The sequence below is a fragment of the Acinonyx jubatus genome, chromosome D2, assembly GCF_027475565.1.
Source record: "Acinonyx jubatus isolate Ajub_Pintada_27869175 chromosome D2, VMU_Ajub_asm_v1.0, whole genome shotgun sequence".
In the NCBI taxonomy this organism is placed as follows: domain Eukaryota; kingdom Metazoa; phylum Chordata; class Mammalia; order Carnivora; family Felidae; genus Acinonyx; species Acinonyx jubatus.
In genome coordinates, this window is record NC_069393.1 from 76,265,166 (window position 1) to 76,284,598 (window position 19,433).

At 51.4% G+C, this 19,433-nt stretch overlaps 1 protein-coding gene across 21 annotated transcripts in view; it reads left to right on the top strand.

The window, feature by feature from the left end:
• The window catches only part of TACC2 (transforming acidic coiled-coil containing protein 2), a 210,728-nt gene that overhangs the window by 91,244 nt on the left and 100,051 nt on the right, over positions 1 to 19,433 (top strand). For all 21 annotated transcript variants that reach the window (XM_053207328.1, XM_027063276.2, XM_027063278.2 and 18 more), the window contains one exon: positions 10,319 to 10,444. In XM_053207328.1, the coding sequence (XP_053063303.1) occupies positions 10,319 to 10,444 (126 nt within the window). The remainder of the gene's footprint in view (positions 1 to 10,318; positions 10,445 to 19,433) is intronic.

Sequence of the window (19,433 nt, forward strand, 5' to 3'; positions counted from 1 at the left end):
AACATATCGTCAGCAAATATCTATGGAGCCCCTGTGATGTGATTGACACCATGCTTTACACATGCTTCGTGCTCTTATCTCTTTCAACAATCTTTTCAAGTTATACAATTTGTCCCCATTTCAGAGGGTCAGAGACTGAGGCTCCAAGAGGTTAACAAACTTGCCCAGGGCCAACATGGCTAGTAAATGGCAGAGCTGGACTCAGGCTCAGATCTACCCTCTCCAGAGCCTGGGCCGTCTGGTACTTAGACTCGCTACCCACCTACCCGCCCTGTGGATGACTCAGTTTGATTTCTGTGCCAGTGTTTTGGTGGAAATGAGTTCGGCTCCATGCACTGGCTTTCGGGAGAAGTAGGCACCCTGGGCCAGGATCTTGACCCCAGAAGTGCTGGCCCGTTTGGCAAGTGTCTTGTCTCGGCCTTGTCCCTTTGGTTCGGGTGACAACTGCATCATCACTCCCCTGAGCGTGTGTGGCTTTTCCCGGCACCTGGGTGGGATAAGTTCATTGTCTCTTGAAAAGAACAGTGGGCACCGCCTCCTTGCCTCGTCCTCCTGGAATGACTTCCTCCGCTTTGGCTTGTCATCAACCCCCCATTCTTGCGCCCATTAACCCCAAGGGGTGTGGGAATGGCAGGCCGATTTTAAGGCATGATTAAGTTGTAGACGAGAAAAACGTCTCCTTCCGCGCCTCCTCCCTACCACCAGGCGTCCTGGGAGCTGGAGCCTTGAGTCACCAGGTCACCCCCTCCCTCCCGTCCTTAAGTCCTAACCAGGAACCTGGCCCCTGGCCAACGGGGCACTGTCCAGGCCTTCTCCCAAGCCAGGCCAGGGACTGAACCTCTGGAGCCTCAGGGTTTGCAGGTCAGAAAATCACTGGGCTGGAAGGAAGCAGAGACGACGAACTGTCCAAACCTCCTCTTCTGGAGGGGGCGCCCACAGCCCGGGGAGGGAAAGGGTTCGCCCAGCTCGCCTGTGCCGGCTGCTCACCTGTTTTCCTGGGGGAGGCAGACCCCGCCCGGCAGCTTTCCTGTCACTGTTCACGGCCCATCCTGGAGAGAGATGCTGCTTGGGGCTGCGCGAGCCGTCTGCCCGCGAGGCCTGGGGTCAGAGCAACCAGGATGGTGCTCGGCTCAGGGTGGCTTTGGGTAGAGTGACTTCCCTGCCCAGAGGCTCCATTTGCTCTTGGTGAAATGGGCTGTCGTGTTGCTTCAAGTGACAAATGGCCTGCATAGTGCCTGGCACACAGTGGATGTTCATGAACATTGATTCCCTTTGCTGCCACCTGGATTCCTTCCCGTCCCACGACGTGTGCTGGCGTTCACACAGAGCCAGGGGTTTGTGCGGTGTGCCCACACCTGGGGGCACACACCTGGGCAGGGGAGGGGGGGGGTGCAGACTGGGACTGCGACAAAGCGCTTCCTTCCCGGGTGTTCTGTGGGGAAGGCCGTGCCCCCTGTTGTGTTTGTATTCATGATGCGGAGCGCGTCCCAGGTGCCGGGTCCTTTGCCAGAGAAAAGTTCTGTGACTGGGCTCCACCCTCGCCACTCCCTGTTCAGACAGGGGCCAGCCACTGCCTGCTTTGGCAGATGGGGAAACTGAGGCTCTGAGGAGTCTTTCCGCAAGGTCACGCAGCTCTTTATTGCTGGTGTGGGTCCAGCTCCTGCCTTCTGGCCCCACTCTGGCCTCCTGCCACCTGCCCCAGGGAAGTGGGGGAGGGGCCTTACTCATCAGCAGAGGCCCAGAGCCTTCCTTTCAGGGAGCGTGCCACAAATGTTCGACACCTTAAACATTTGGCCCCCAAATATGAAAAGCACAGCTCATAACTGAAACGGACAAATGTCGTGTAGTATGACCCACGTTGTTGGAGCTCATTTACCTCTTCGATGACGCTGGCTTGCCTCCCTGTGGCTCTGTCTCTAGTGGCTCATTCACCCCCGGAAGCGTTTTCCTTGCTGACTCTGGGCCGGGAAGCTAGCCGGGAACACGGTAGATTGTCCTTTCCCTCTTGCTGGAGCCGTGATCCCCCCTGCTGGCCTGTCCCCTCTTCCTGCCCCACTGTGCCCCTCCCCACCCCAGCCCCACCCCGTTGGCCCTGCCACCCCAGGGGCCTCCACGTGCAGCTGAACTGTGACATGCCCGCTGGAGGAAGGACCTGGGACACAGCGTGGGCTCCTGTCATGGGGACAGGCTCAGCGGCAGAAGGCCTGCGCTCTCGCCACTGTGTCTCTTTGCCAAGGTACTTCGTTCCTTGAGCCTCAGTCTCCTTTTGTAGAAAAGAAGTTTTCTGCCAGCTGCATAGGGGTGATGGAGAATCACAAAACACAGCCTTTGGGGAAAGTCTCAGGTACCATACAAATATAAGTAGCTGTGTATTTTCTCAAGTTGTTTTTGAAGATGTTTAGTATTTTTTTTTTAAGCGAAGGCTAAATCTTTAGATTGCTGGACTTTCGTATCGGGGAGTAGAAAATCTCTCTTCTCCCTGACGTGGGCTCTAGGATCTCACAGGCAAGTTCCTTTGCTTGGAGTCGTGTGGGAGATTCTGCCTGTTCCTAGCTCGAGCCAGGTTGCCCGGATCCTGTGCTTTGGGACTTGGGCTCAAATTCTGACCACTCCTCACCCCTTCTAAGGGCTGGATGAGCGAGCGTGTGCATAGTTCTTCCCTCCGTGGCAGATAAAAGCACTTAACAATGCTCTCTTATGACTACTGTCATTATCAAGCCTCTGATTGTAATTACTTAAATTTGTTACAACATTTAGTACATGCTAAAATACTGTCGTCGGCAGTAGGAACAGTGCCCTTGAGACCTTGGGCAGGCCCCTCATCTGTCAGGGTCGGCTTCCTCCTCTGCTCCCGGGCACGGTGGGACTCTGGTTTTAGGAGTCCTATTATCTATTCGGCCCCACGCCTGTACCTGGCCTTCAGGAATGCCAGGTCATATCCTTCTCACCTCATCATTTCCCAGATCAGAAAAAGGACAAGTCGTTCTCCATAGGGGCTAAAAAAGAAGGCAAAGCATTGCTTGTCCTGAGCAGGTGCCAGGACCACAGAGCTGAATACCTGTGAGCACAATTTCTCAGGCTAAAGCCGAAGCAGAGCACAGGTGTATCCTGCCCCTCAGGCCAGAGGACGAAGGTTTCGTCTCCAAATGCCAACGGGGAGAGCCGCGAAGGATGCGCGTGTGTGCTCCATATGTTATGTGCCGTGGCTGTGGCGCCTGGCCTTCGCCAGCTGGGTCATGCCCGGCGCGCAACGGGCCGACAGCTCGTGAAGATGTGAGATTTCAGAAGATTCCATTTTGCTGATTGACGACCGGCTTTGCTTTTTCTGAAACAGGAGTGAGCCGATGTGAGCCGCAGGGGGCTCTGTTTCAGAGCTGCGCCGACGTTTTCCGGAGCGCAGCGCACGGCGTCGAGGGGGCCTTGCCCCGAGCTTGGGTGCTGCCTGGTCCTGTTATGACCTATCTGTTACTCTCTCTGTATTAGAAAAAAGGAAAGGTAGCGCATCAAAACCACATTTGTTTTCTTTCAAGGCTTTCTTTCGATGCTTATTTATTTATTTGGAGAGATTGAGAGACAGAGCTGGGGAGGGGCAGGGAGAGAGATTCCGAAGCAGATTCCGCGCTGTCAGTTTAAAGCCCGACGCGGGGCTTGATCTCAGGAACCGCGAGATCACGACCTGAGCGGAAATCAAGAGTCAGACGCTTGACTGACTGAGCCACCCAGGTGCCCCAGAATGTTCTTTTAAACGGAACAGCTGACTTCACTGAAAGATAAGTCTTACGTAGATAATAGTACAGTAGGTCTAAGGTATTAAGTGCAAGGTGTGAAGTTACTAACGTGGTTTCCAGCCAGTTAGATACTCAGAATGCAAATCACTTTTGATTTCTCCCATGGCACCCGCACACGCCTGGTGCTGGGCAGACGTCACGAAGCCTGCGGCACGGCGGGCCCCAGCTCCTCTGCAGGTGCCAGGGTTCCATCCAACGTTGACCCGGCACCTGAACTGCTCTGCGGCCTTGCTTGCATTTCTTCCTTCGACGTACTCCCCACCCTGGTACATAGCGCCACCTCCCGAATATTCTGCTGCGGGGCACCTGGGTGGCTCAGTCGGTTGGGCCGAATATTCTGCTGCTCCCCTGCTCGTAAATCTCGGATGTTCCCCATCGCTCCCCAGCCAGCAGATTCTTGGCCCGACTTTTGAGGCCTTCTCCAAGCTGGCCTGGGCCCCGGCTGCCCAGATGAGCGTCCACGCCTCCCCTTCTGGGCGGCCCCATCACTTGCCACGGTGTGTCCTCTAGGACCCAGACTGAGTCCCGGGACACGGGGGTGTGGCCGTTTGCCCGCGTGCCTTTGCCCAAGTAGTTGTCGTCACTGAAATAATTTTCAACTTACGGAAAAGCCACAAGAAGAGTAGAAAACTCCCGTATTCCCTTTGCCCGGATGCCTCCGTTGTTGACGCCTCACCACATGTGCTTGGTCACTCCCCTGTATTAGCCTGTCTCTTTTTCTGGATCATTCGAGAGCCAGGTGCAGACACGACTCTGCCACCCTCCAAAATACAAACCAAAATAGACAGTCCAGTGTTCGCCTCCCCCGGAACAAGGACACTCCAGCATCACGCCAATGCAGCCATCCAACTGGGAAATAGATGCACTGTGTGACCGTATCACCCAGGCATCAGGACCCATTCAGACTCACCAGCTCGTCGCCTTTTCCATCTGATCCCGAATTCAGTCCAAAAGCATGTGTCCTACTTGACGTAAGCTTGCGGACTCTCTTCAGTCTGGGAGAATTCCTCAGTCTCCCCTTGTCTTTCATGACCTTGAAGAGTACAGGTCTTTCATTCTGGAAAAATCCAACCTGTGTCTATCCATAGTTTTCTCATGACCAGACTCTGGCTGGCCATTCTGGTCAGTCATCCCACGGAAGTGATGCTGTGCTCTTCCCAGGGGGGGTCATGTCCCAGAGCACAGCGTGATGACCGTCCCTCCGCCAGGGATGGTGATCCTGGTTGATGCCTGGCCAAGTTGGTGCCCACCAGGTTTCTCCACCAGTAAGTGGATCCAAGAGCACACGATATCCTTTCCTTCTTTAAACCACCCGCCTGCCTTAGCGACCTTTGATGGCTGCCCGAATTGACCACCGCCCAGATGGTTCTGCAATGGTGACTTCACTTCCATCATTCCTCCTATGCGTTTGACAAGTTGCCCTTGTACTGGAGAGAGGAACTTTTCCTTCTCCCCTTTTTGTGCATTTGTTTGTATCTTTGTATCTGTGTGAACTCATGGATTATTACTTTACTGGATGGGTTAGAACCCATTAGTATTTGTATTTTTTTATGCCCGAATACTCCCAGATTTGGCCAGCGGCAGCCCCTTGGAGGTGATTCTTAACGTCCTTTTGACCTCTCTGGGCAGAGGGAGCTGGGAAGTAGAGGTATGTGTATGTGAGTGCACACACGCGCGCGCGCGCGCGCACACACACACACACACACACACACACTGCTACACCCAGTTCTGTGTTTATCTCATGCCTCTGATTGCAACACTGCTCAAGAGTGCTTTAGAGCCTAATCACCTTTTGTATACGCAAATGCTCTGTGAGAACCTGGCTCCCATTACCCTTGATGTGGTTCTTTTTCTGCTGCTCTCCCTGTGACCTTCCTTGCCCTGTCCGAGGGAAGGGAAGGGAAGCTTAGTGGCTTTCCTTCCAAACCATCCGAGAGAGAGAGAGAGAGAAGAGGGAGAAGATTCTCTTTTTAATCCAGAAACCCTTTTGCACTCGTCTGACTGCTCAGCACTTTGCTTGCCCCGTTCCAGATCGCCCCACCTGAGAGAACCCTGGTTTTCAACCACAGTTTGTTCTGTTACCACCCTTCCCGGTTCTCTTTATTTTAGACTTTGAACTCCCCGTGCTCTTGATCGGCCTGTCAACTCCGGAGTGTGCGATCCCCATTTCCTTTTGACACTGCTCTGCTGAGGCATGATTGACACATAAAAAGCTGTGCATTTTGAATGTCCGCGACTCGCTGAGTTTGGGGATGAGAACACACCTGTGAGAGCTTCATCACCATCAAGACGTAAACATGTCCATCATCTCCCAAAGTTTCCTTCCACTCCCGCTATTAGTATTAATTATTGTTATTATCTAGTGATCTCCATTGGATTCAGCCCGGGGCCCTTCTCAGGGCACAGGTCCCTCGTGTGTGCATAGAGCTGAGGTGCAGGCTTTTTAGACCAGAATGTGACTGTCTTCCTTTCTGAAGCAGAGTCCTCTCTGCCTCAGTGTCTAAAGGGCGGGTGACTCATGGCCCTCTGGAGGAGCACTTGTTGAGGCCAGGGCCCCTCCCTGACATTCCAGCGGGAAATCAACCCTTTGCTGGCCTGACTAAATTTATAGTGGGCTGGTCCTGGCAGCTGGGGACAGCAGCTGGTGATTAAAATCTCTGACAGATTTTTTTTTCCCTCCGAAAAATGTTTCGGTCGCTCTAGTCCGAGCACCACCACGGGGAGAACTTGGAAGCCATTTATAGCCTCTTGCAGTTGGCCCAAGAAAAGCTGCTTCGTGAGAATCCCTCCACTTCCCCAGAAGCCAGCTCTCCCCCATTCTCAGCCATCCGGAACATGACTGGGTCACTAGGAAGACACAAAGGCCTCGGAGCTGCTGGTACAATGTGAATTTGACAAATGTTTTTTTTTTTTTTTTTTTTTTTAGTAATTTCTTGTGGTTCAAGCTAATGTATGTATGTGTATACACACATACACTCTTATTTTAAAATTATTATAATTGTGTTGTACGGGAGGTTTATAAACCTGTATCAGTGCCTATTCACTCTTGATCTACACACTATTCTAACACCCCGAGCTTTGTGTCTTAGTCTGCACATGAGAAGCAGAGAACTGAAGGCGTAAAGTAGAGGAGAGTCAGGTGGGTTAGCAGAGGTGCTGGCTGACGGCCTGCGAGTGAGGGGCGAGGCTGAGTTGGGAGAGTCCTTGGTGACGGTGCAGCCCAGGGCCTTTGCTTTTACAGATGGAGCAGTCACCTGGCTGAGATCCCAAGGTGGGGCCGGTCTAGAATCCAGCCCTCTTGACTTCATGTACAATTGTGCTTTTAGTGCCCCGGCATACTTCCTCACTGACATCATAGTGACTCAAGATGCTGATTGTGTGTCATCGAGAAAACATTTCATTATGTTCGAGATTCTCTGTTCAGAAAAATCGGAGAAGTGTCCGATAGGCTCTGAAACATAATTCCTCCCAAAGAGTTAAAGTAACAATGCCATCCCACAGAATATGCAGACAGATATCTCTTCCTCACCAGATCCTCCACTGGAACCTTCATTTTCCCCAGTGGTGCCTGACGAGCGAGGCGTGGCTGCATTTGTGCCTTGGGACGAGGCCGACAAGCCTGTGGAAAATGTCAGCACAGAAGTGGGGACTTGACTCTGATTGTCCCATCGCTTCAAACTTTCGCTGAGTTAGTACAAACTGAAGTTGCTCCCTGGCACTTGAAACTGTCCTTAAATATGTTTTCTTATTTATTTTGCTTGTAAAAGCAGTGCATAGTCAGCACAGGACTAGAAAACAGAGACAAGTTCAACAGGAAAAAATACTCGTGGGGCACCTGGCTGGCACAGTCCATGGAGCAGGGGATTCTTGATCTCAGGGTTGTGAGTTCAAGCCTCACATTGGGCACAGAGATGACTTAAAACCGTAAAAAAAAAAAACCCACTCATAATTGTACTACTGAAAGAAAATTACTATTAACACTTTGGCACGCATCTTGCTTGGTGCTTGTTCACTCTGCTGCACGTTTCCTGCATGTGTGTTTGTACATACGTGTACATATCTACATGTATACACACGGATATATAAACACTGATATACACGTGCACATGAGATCTGGATCATGCTACTGCATATTTATTTATTTATTTACTTACTTACTTATTTTGAGAGGCAGAAAGAGAGAGGGAGAGAGAGAATCTTAAGCTGGCTCTGCGCTGTCAAGACTGAGTCCCGATGCAGGGCTCAGTCCCACGAAGCATGAGATCATGACCTGAGCCAAAATCAAGACTCAGATGCTCAACCAACTGAGCCTCCCAGGCGCCCCCATGCCACTGACAGTTTTAAAAACATTTCTTTAGTTAATGATGGACGTAATTACCTCTAGGGATGTGGAGATCTACCTTATTTTTTTAAATAGCTGCCAATAAGTCTGTTCTACAGCTTTGCCTTAATATGATTAACTGTCTCCTACTGTGGGACGTTTTGGTTGTTTCCCGTTTTTTTTTGTTTTGTTTTTGGGGGGGGGGTTGCTATTATGGTCACAGATGTGATCAGCATCTTTGTTCAAACCCTTAATCATCGTATCATCGTAAAATAAATTCTTGGAAGTACAGTGGCTGTGTTGAAGGGAACAAAGTCTTTTCTGGCTTTCCGTGTGTATCGCCAAAGCTCCTGGCTGATGTTTTTCCATTCAGGTTTTTTTTTTATTTTTATTATTTTTATTTTTATTTTTTTTTATGACTTTGGAAAGTTGCTAATGCCTGTATTTTAGGATTCTCTGAATTGTGATCCAGAATCCTTGCCATCGTCCCGCCTCCAAGCTGGCTCCTTCCTTTTCCCCTTGTACCCATTTCTCTCTGACTCCTTGGGCCTGGTCTCAGGGCTCCGAGATCGAGTTCTGGGGGATTTGGAACGGTGGGTGGGAACCGTGGAGGAAGAAGGGAATGTCACAAGGTCCATGGGAATAAATAGTAAGGTGTGGTCATGGGCATGTGCTGGTCTCATCACATTTAAAACATAGTTTCCGGAAATTCACCCTGGGCCCCCCTGCCTCTCATTCATTTCAATGCCAAAGGCAGCACTTTGTGGCAGAGCCTTGGATAGAAGTTTGGGGCTGATTCCTTGGCTTAGGATCTAGTTCCACTCCCTTGACCTGGCCTTGGGACCTGGCTCCCGTCCACCCCTCCCCTTCCCAGTCTCCGCCATCCACACTCCCGCCACACTGACCTTGTGTGTTCATTGCTCTGGAATGGCCGACTCCTTCCTGGTTCGGCGCTTTCAGATATGTGGCTGCAGACCCTCTGTCTTTCTCTGACTCTTCAACCTTTGGGACACGGCCTAGAGTGGTGGTTAAAAACCTTGCCCCTCGAGTCAGGCTTGGGTTTATATCCTCCTTCTGCCCCTTACCAGCTGTGCAACCAGGGACAAGTTATTCAGCCTCTCTGCGCCTTAGTTCCCATATCTGTAAAAACCCCATTACCATGAGGTTAATGATGGTACCCACCTCACAGGGTTGTCGTGAAGATCATATGTGGTGATATCTATGAGGACTGAGACTGGCAGTTCCTGGCACACAGTACACGTTAGTGAACATTCATTATCGCCGAGCTGACCGGGTGGCCTCACCTTACCCCCTAAACAAGGAAATGTTCCCTGTCTCCCGGCTGGGACCTCCTGGCTTTATCTCACACAGCCTTCTGTATCTTTCCTTCTTGGTGGTAACTGCGATTGGTACTAAACAAGCATTTCAAGAAATGTCTGACTCTCGCCTAAGACTGTAAACTCCATGAGGACGGGGCCCGCCTCTTCCTCGTTTACGACGCAAGAGTCAGGCTGCAATCCGTGCCTGCTCACGGGACAAAAGTGAGGGCCCTGCTCCTCACTGCCCAGAGCCAAGTTCATCAGAAAGAAACACTCATGGACCTCCGTGATGAACTAGTAAGATGTACCCGATTATGGAAGGGGGTTCCCAGCAGAGTGAGCTGTTGTGTTGACCAGACTGTGACGGTGACCTGTGTCCCTCTGCACTTTCAAAGCCCGCTGCTCTTGGAGGCTGTCTGGTATCCACCTTCTCAGTGGATGAAGGGCCAGTGCGGTTTTTAAAAGTTTCTAAGGCATATAGTTCAAAACTTAAAAAAACAAACAAACAAAACCGATTAAATGAATTACTAGGAAATGGAAACGATACCCGGCCAGGATTTCTCGTTCCTGAGCACTATTGACACTCTGGGCCAGATAATTCTTTGTGGTGGGGCTGTCCTGGGCATTGTAGGATGTTTAGCAGCGTCCTGACTTTTATTATTAGATCCACAGACAAAATTCCTCTATCAAGTCGCCCTGCAGGCTTCTAAAGACTCAGTTTCTGTGTTTTCTCCTCCAGGGCCAGCGCCACCTGTGGGCCACACTTGGAGTAGCAGCAGATCCTTCCTGAAAGGGCCTGCTGGGGGTCCAGATAAACTGTGCTGTTCAAACACATTGAAAACTTCAAGGAACATTTCTGAGCCTGGGCTTTTTTCCTCTCCTCTCCCTAGGTCACCTGTAGCGGATGATGTCATCCAGCCAGCTGCCCTCGAGGACCTTGAAAACCCACCGTTAGCCGCCTCTCCCCACCAGAGTGAAGCCATCAGCCAGGTCTCCGGGGACCTGACAGCCCAGAGGTACCGTGGGGGCTGGGCCTGTGTCTGGTGGTGGGACCCCGGGGCCCAGTCTCTGAGGCTGCCTCCCTCCACTCCCCTCCCCTCCCCTGAAATGCCACCCCTACGTAGGTTTGCACGCCTCTGCTGCACAGAGCTGGGGACTCTTCTTGGGGCCTTAGGGACCTAAGGGGACACCAAGAAGACCCCGCCCCAATGAGCGATTTAGAGATCTGTTCCCTTGTGATCTTCAGGGGCCCCTATTTAAAATAGAAGTCCTCTGGGAGAGAGGACGTGCTATTTATACCTCTCCAAGGAATGACTCAGTTGACTGCCTCTGACCTCCCAGGACACGAGCTGGGTTAGCAGAGAGCTGTGGTCAGAGCAGAGGGGAGCCAGCAGCACCACGGGGAAAGGGACCGGGTCCTTGTGCCTTTGCTTGGCAGACGGGTTTTGCCGGGGTGGGGGGGCCGGGGGTTCTTCCCTCACCTGCACCCCGTGCCTCGGCAACCCCACAGCAATTGCAGATGTCCAGGTGCACTGTGCATAACCCCACTGGCACTTGATTTCCAACAGGCTTGCCCAGCCTCAGCCTCAGGACTTGGCTCGGATGCCAGTACACACACACGCACACACACACACACACACACCCCTATCTCTCTCTATACACATGCTCCTCCCCACCCCCCCACATATATACATATAGGTTTATTCAATACGCACACACACACACACACACCCCTATCTCTCTGTATACACATGCTCCTCCCCACCCCCCCACATATATACATATAGGTTTATTCAATACGCACACACACGCACACACACACACCCCTATCTCTCTGTATACACATGCTCCTCCCCACCCCCCCACATATATACATATAGGTTTATTTAATACGCGCACACACACACACACACACACACACACACCCCTATCTCTCTGTATACACATGCTCCTCCCCACCCCCCCACATATATACATATAGGTTTATTTAATACGCGCACACACACACACACACACACACACACACACCCCTATCTCTCTGTATACACATGCTCCTCCCCACCCCCCCATATGTATACATATAGGTTTATTTAATACACACACACACACACACACACACACCTATCTCTCTCTATACACATGCTCCTCCCCACCCCCCCCGTATATATACATATAGGTTTATTTAATACACACACACACACACACACACACACACACACACACACACCCCTATCTCTCTCTATACACATGCTCCTCCCCACCGCCCCATATATATATATATATATATAGGTTTATTTAATACACACACACACACACACACACACACGCTTCCATTTTTGAGATTTAATTCACATATGACGTTGCATAAGTTTAAGGTGTCATATACACAGATGTTTCAATTTATGTTTATATCAGTAGAGCAGCCCCAGTGTGTGACCCCACATGGCAGCAGGGAGAGCGTGCTGAACAGGCGCTCCCATGGACCCCGAGCTGGGAAGCTGGTGGGGCACACCCATCCATCCAACCCTCCCCCACCCCCCGGCCATTTTACAGGAGGGACCCAGAGGGGCAAGCGGAAGCTCTCTGAGCGCTGGATGCAGGACGACTTAGCTGTGTGGTTCTGTGGCTCCCAGAAGAGCTCACGTGTCTTTGGGTCTTGTCCGTGTTTCTGAAGTTCCCTCCCAGCCCTGAGACCATATTTTTTTTTCATTTTTATTTGTTTCTTAATATTTTTTAATGTTTATTTAGACAGAGGAGAGAGGCAGAGTGCAAGCAGAGGAGGGGCAGAGAGAGACAGAGACAGAATCGGAAGCAGGCCCCAGGCTCTGAGCTGTCAGCACAGAGCCCAATGTGGGGCTCAAACTCACAGACCGCAAGATCATGACCTGAGCCGAAGTCAGACGCTTAACCGACGGAGCCACCCAGACGCCCCCCCCTGAGACTGTATTTTAAATGATTTGTCCCAGACCGCACAGTAGGCAGTGATAACTGCTCTTAAAGCTTGCTCTGAAGGCCCCTTCTGTGCCCCAGGCACCGCACTTGAGTATGTCACATTGAGTGTCTCTGTAAATCCTCCAAATACCCCTAGGAGGTGAGGGGTTCTCTTAGGAACCCCTTCGCCATTTTACGTATGAGCAGACTGAGGCTCGGTTCCGTTAACGTGTTCAAGGACACGTAGCTGGAGAGTGGTGGAACTGGGATTCCAAGCAGGTCCTGCTGGCCTACCAGCCTGTGTTCGGCTGCGGGGAGAGCCAGTTTCCGCCTCCCACAGTGCACGGGGTTCCGCCTACATCACTGGCCCCTTTCAAGTCCAAGGAAGATGACGCATTGTAGGGCTGTGTCACCTCTGACCGTGACCAAGAGTGATCACAGGATGCAGGAAGGAACCAGTGGTCAAGTACAGATTTTATCAGTGCTGAGAACTTGGCCAGCTTTCTGGCTTTATTTCCCAGTAGAACGGTGCAGGTAGAGTTCAATGAGCAACTTTGGTGCCTGGCCAGCATTATTGAACATTTGTCTGGGGTCTCATTTTCTTGGTTTTACTGGAAATCAGTAGAAAAGAGGCAGTGCTGATAGGAGCAAGGGTTGTCTGGCTTTGGTCACCAGCTGCTTCCACAGAATACTCATTATTCACTAATTCCATATTTGTGAATTTGCCCCTTCCTAAGATTTATTTGTAACCCCAAGATCAACGCTCATGGCTTGTGGTCATTTGTGAACATGTGCAGAGCAGCAAAAATCTGAGCTGCCTGGGGCCCTTGTTCCCAGCGGGGGTGGAGGAAGACGCCCTGTCTTCTTATTGTAGCTCTCTTACTGGAAACAGGTTTCTGCATGGTATATTTAGGGCCATGGCTTTTGTAATTTTGTGCTTTTTCGTTCATGATCTTGCTGCTTAAAATGGCCCCCAAGGGGGGCGCCTGGGTGGCTCAGTCGGTTAAGCGTCTGACTTCGGCTCAGGTCATGATCTCACGGTCTATGAGTTTGAGCCCCACATCGGGCTCTGTGCTGATGGCTCAGAGCCTGGAGCCTGCTTCAGATTCCCTGTCTCCCTCTCTCTCTGCCCCTCCCCTGCTCACGCTATGTCTGTCTCTCTCTCAAAAATAAAAAAGATTTTAAAAAAATTTTTTAATGGCCCCCAAGGCAGTGCTGAAGTGCTGTGAAGCATATTTAAGCGCAAGAAGGCTGTGGTATGCCTTCCATAGAAAATATTCATGTTAGATAAGCTTCATTCATGTTAGATGAGCTTCATTCAGGTGTGAGTTATAATGCTGTTGGCTATAAATTCAACGTTAATGAATCCATGATATCTATTAAATAAGATGTTTTCACACAGAAATGCACAGAAAACAAGGTTACGTAGTGATGGGTTGACAAAAATGTTGTGACCAGGGGCTTAGAGGAACCTAACCCAGCTTACCTGCTGGAAACGGTGGTTCACAGTTCAGCTCCCGGAACAACTTGATAGAATGTAACTACTGTGAGTAACAGGAATCAGCTGTACCTGACCTTGCCGATCCCAGAGAATAACCACGAAGGGCATTCTAGGTGGGCACTGGTTGCTTTTTAACCTCAGAAATGGCCCTGCCGCCCCACCCCACCTGTCTTACCTGCTGGGGCTGCTGTGACAAAGGACCACAGACCGAGGGCCTTACAAACAGCAGAAATGTATTGTTCATAGTTCTGGAATCTGGACGTTTGTCAGGGTGGTCAGGTGAGGATCCTCTTCCCTGCTGCACACTTCTTGCTGCAGACTTCAAATTAATTAATTAATTTGAGAGAGAGAGAGAGAGAGAGAGCACAATAGGAGCAGAGTGGGGGGTGGGGAGACAGAGAGAGAGAGAGAGAGAGGGAGAATCTCAAGCAGGCTCTGCACCGCCAGTGAGGAGCCAGTCTTGGGGCCTGAGCATATGACCTGGGAGATTATGGCTTGAGCTGAAATCAAGAGCCGGATGCTCAACCAACTGAGCCACTCAGGCACCCCCTGTGGGGTCTCTTATAAGGGCACTAATCCCGTTTGTGGGGGCTCTCAGGACATACTCATATCCCAAAGGCGCCATCTCCTATTTCCAGCACATTGGGAGTTAGGATTCCAACATGTGAACTGAGGGAGGACACACATATTCAAACCACAGCACCACCCTCGGACCCCCTCGCGGGTCGTGTCCCGCGTAGGGTAGGGACAGGGGAGGAAGAGGGGAAGAAAACAAGGCAGAGAAGGCTGAGACGGTGCACTCTAGAGGTTTGCTCCCCCTAGGAGTAGGTTGGTACTTTAAGTTTCAAAATTAAATTTAAATTAAAATTTAAAAAAATTTTTTTTTGGCATGGAACTGGAGGGTTTGCTTTAAGCCACCTTTCTGCCTCTCTCTCGATTACCTATTGGTTCTTTGGTGCCACATCTTTCCCTTACAAGACGTCTTCTTTCTGAATTGGAAAAAAAGGCACCCCCATCTCTGAGGCAGTTCTCAAATACAATGAAAGGCATTCGCACGCCCCCCTTCTTCTCTGTTAAAGCCGTCGGAGGACATCAAACTTTGCTTCTTCCCCAGGGAAGAGCCTCCGAACCTGCCCTAAACCGGTCGAGCTTCCCTTTTTGCTGTTGGCATCCCTGGGCCCAGACCTTCGAGAACATTCTGCAAATGACTACACTGTCCATGGCCCATCTGTTTAGTATTTTCAAGACCGTTTTTAAAGCAGCAGAACTTGTTTTTTAAATAAAACCACACTTATTAAACAGAGTAAAACGGGGCACTCTGGTTACATCCTGGAAGTTCCTTTAGCCAGGAATCCAGAGGGGTCTCTTTGACCTTGAGGGCTCTCCCTTGGACACAGCTGGAAAGCCACTCACCTGACTCCTGTCCAGGGAGGCCAGACTCTAGTGTGCATCCAGATAACCCAGTTACAGCACACATTGCTGCCCCGCCCCTGGAATTTCTGACTCAGGAGGCCTGGGGAGCAGCCCAGGACTCTGCATTCCTAAAAGATCCCAGGTGACGGTGCTGCTGGTCTGGGGTCCACAGCTGGAGAGCCACGAGGTAAGGCAGTGCCGTTCTCAACCTGTCTGGCTATCTGCAGCTCTTCAGGATTGGAGACATCTGCCCTTAGCAGCTGGTGGCTCGAGTTTCTGATTCCCACTGTCAGACGAGAGAGCCAGGAGTGGGCATAGCTCCAGCCAGTGTCATAGCCTCGCTATGGAGTTACCACAGTCGGAAACTTCAGAATTTTCTGAAGTTGAAAGACAGGGAATTCATGCTGATTTACAGCTTCTGTTTTTCCTCTTGCTCCCGAGCCATGCGTTTATTTTGGGGGCAGCCGTTTGCACCAAAAGATTTTCAGCTGTGGGTATGCATGAGCGGGTTCAACTGCCTCGCAAAGCTTAACCGAACTTTTATTTAAGCAAGCACCATATCGTAAAAACTGCATGACAAAGTGAACGTATTATTGTTGCTGTTGTTGTTTTTTATTTGGAATAGGGATCACGCAAAAATCTTCTCTCAATTCCAAAAACAATTGATATAAAATAAATAAGTGACAGAATTCCTTTATGTCATTTAAAAGGTATGTGTTGGGGTGCCTGGTGGCTTAGTCAGTTCAGCATCCCAGTTCTTGATCTTGGCTCAGGTCATGATCCCAGGGTTGTGGGATCAGACCCTGTGTTGGGCTCCATGCTGAACGTGAAGCCTGCTTAAGATTCTCTCTCTCTCCTTCTGCCCCCTCCCCTGCTCGCGCACTCACATTCTCCCTCTCTCTCTGTCTCTCTCTTAAATAAATAGATAAATGCTATGTTAAAGGTACATGTTTACGAATCCAGTTGATGTAGCCAGTACCCAGTTGGCTGAGTAAATTGGGGTGCATCTGAATGCTCGGACAGGGCCTTTGAGTTTCCAAGTAGCTGGCTACTATTACATGGAAGCTTATAACTTGCCATGTTGGCAGGGTTCAAATACTGCCAATTTCATATCTCAGACGGACACGTGACCTTGTCCTTGTTTTGGTTTTTCGTGCATCTTGAGCAAATTTATCTGTGTAGGTAGATTTTTCCCTTCTGAATAAATCGCTACATCTTGGCCACCTGAGATCAGTTTCCTCCGTCCTCTGCATGCCCCTCTCTGCAGTCTCTGTAACTCCAGAGCCATTGGCCACTGGGGGGGATTCATGACCCAGATCAAAGGCCCTCGGATGGCGTTGGGGTGGTGTTTATGGCCTTTCCTCTAGTTTATTGGCTAGCCTGAGTTCTGCTTGGGTCAAGCTCAAAAGCAGTTTGCCTTCTCTGAACATAGGGTTGCTTTGTGGAGGGACACAGGGTAAGAATGTTCTGGGAAGGAACTGATAAGCCAGTTCAGGGTTAACTGTGTGGAGCCAGCCCCCCTTGTTGAACGTGTGAAGGTCAGGATGTTTAGGGCCTGTTCACACTCTCGCATGGGCTGAGTTTCACATGCTGGTTTATCTCGAGAGAGAGAGACTAGAAATAGCTCGAGGGGCCTGCCTGGGAGCTTCCAGCCAGTTTGCAAGCCTGTCTGGGCACCTTGGGACTCAAGCTTTGCAGCAGCTGCATCTCCGAGGAGTGTATCTCCCATTGCTGAGACTGTCTTATGGAGGGAAACACAGGCCTCTGCTGGCCTGCTGTGCGGGGTCCGGACCGGCCGAGCTTAGCTCTCCAGAGCAACAGTGTCAAAGTGCTTTCTCCCCTCTAGCTTGTATCTGGCTTTCCATCTGAATCGAGTCTTTGGCCGTAGCCTTTGCCCTGTTACGTGATTGTGTGCACTTGGGAATTCAAGAAGGAAAAAAATCAAGAGCCTGTGAGGAAAGCCTGTTGTGCTAATACCTTCCAGATGGCGATACGAAATGGGAGATAAGGTGGTGTCGCCCATCTGGCCCGACAGGATGTGCTGTGTTCTGCCCGGGGTTTGGGGGATATTATCGCCCTCCATGACTGCCAGGTCAGTCTGGTGTCTGTCTTTGGACAGGGGCTTAGCTTGGCACCTCCGGCCGATCTCCGAAATGCAGTTCGCTATCAGGTCAGTGGGGGATCTGCCGGGAAGGACTCAAAAGCCCGGAACAGGCAATCAAAAGGTAACAGTTACCTGGCAGCATCTCGCCATGGCTGAACTCACAGGCCTGTCAGGCTGAATGCAAGCCCTGGATGGACATCGTCCGTGTGTCTCTGGTTCCTGTGTGGGGCGGAAACTGCATCCAAATGGTTAGGAGACCAGTTGTTGTTTGTGGGGACCTGGGTGAGACACTGAATCGGAGATGGCGAAGTCTGGCCATTAGCCATGGCTCGCCGTCTGCGTTAGGAAGGATTCTAAGGTCTTGTCCACCTGAGCCTAGCAGGAAAGAGTGCCATGATCAGTAAGTCATGTCTGTCTGCTGGAAGGAGGTGTGGTGGCTCATGTGGCCTCTTCTTAACTCTTCTCTTGAACAAAAAAGGCTTAAATTAAATCAACATTTCCTTCATCTTCCGAAAAGATAAACATGCTGTGAATGTGAATTCAGCTTCTTTGTTATTCCACTAAGGCTTGGAAAACATTAATTCCTTAAATGAGAAAAGGGAGCTCAGAGTTTTATTAAAAAGGCCTTCAGACACCCTACCCCCGGCCCATTTTATAGAAGAAGTCGAGGCAAGAGAAAGTTAGTACCGCTCAGAAATGAAATGAGAATTCACGTGTGAGGCCTGCATCGGGGTGCCCTGGCCTCCTCTGTGCCGGCTCGGTGGCCGTCCGGGAGTTCCTGCTGAGGGCTGGCTGGGGTGCTGGCCATTGCCAAGGGCCCGGCTCCCTGACCGCGATGTCTGAGGACGAGCCCCTGCTGGTCAGGGAGGCTTGGGTACAGACAGAAGCTGGCACAGAGGGGCTGAACTGTCCCCACCTTGTCAAGCAACGCTGTCCCCCGGGGCAGCTCAGGCTCGGGGTGGGGTGGGGGGCAGTACAGGGACCCTGTGTAAGTTCCTGCTTGGCGTCTAGAACCAGGGCTGGCCCTGTGGGCAGGCCACCCAGACAGTCGCCCAGGGCCCTGTGCTTATTTCAATGGTGTGCTGTCACCATCCTGAGATTCTTGATCCTTCTGGAATGCGGCGCTCTGCATTTTCACTTTGCATTCCATTTTGCCCTCGAGTCAGGTTACTGGTCCTGCCTCAGACTGGGATTCCAAGAAGATTGCACAGGTGTCCTGCTGTCGGTGGCCTATGTGTTGGGGATGCAGGGAAGGAGCTGTCCTGTGTTGAGCACTGTTCACGTCCCAGGCTCCGTGCTGGGGGCTGGAGAGGCCACAGTGGCTGAGACTTTAGTAGGGGAGCAGGACACCTTAGCTGAAAACGAGGTGCTCAGAGGTGGGGCCGGGCCCAGCCTGGCCATGCAGGATGGGCACATTACCCCCACCTGGGGAAGGGGTAGTTTGGTGGCCCCTCAGGATGATTATGGGGTGGGCTGGGAGGGGACGAGAGACATAGGCATTCAGGGGCATGGTCTGCTTGAGCCAAGGCACAGAAGCAGCCTGGAGCGTCAGGGGGCCAGCTTGGTGGGGTTGGAGCAGAGAGAGGGAGAGGACAAACCTGGGAGGGGACAGGGACAGAGATGGGGTGTGGGAGGCCAGGGAGTTTTTTTCACCTGGGTTCCTAAGGCTGCAGAAAGTTGGGAGGCTTTCAGGCAGGGCAGGGAAGGACCTTATCAGAACTCGAGCTGGGTTATCCTGGTGACCGTGAGGGTAGGTGTGAGGGGACAGAGGAGGCAGGCAGAGCGGGATGTGCAGGAGCCCTGCTCGGAGAGGTCGTAGCCGTCGTCACCAGCAGAGGTGGCTGGGACAGAGAGGTTCCGGAAGGAGAAGGAGGTGACTCAGCAGGAAGGGGTGATGGAGAGATGAGGACAATCCCAGCTTCTGGCGCTGGTCTGAGTCACTGAGCGCTTCCCTGTTGGGGCCTGACCCCCCGACCCCTGGCAATGGGCCAGCAGCCAGCTGGAGGCAGGGAGGGAGGGGGGGCTCTGTTCTTAACAGAGCAGTTGATTCATTTGT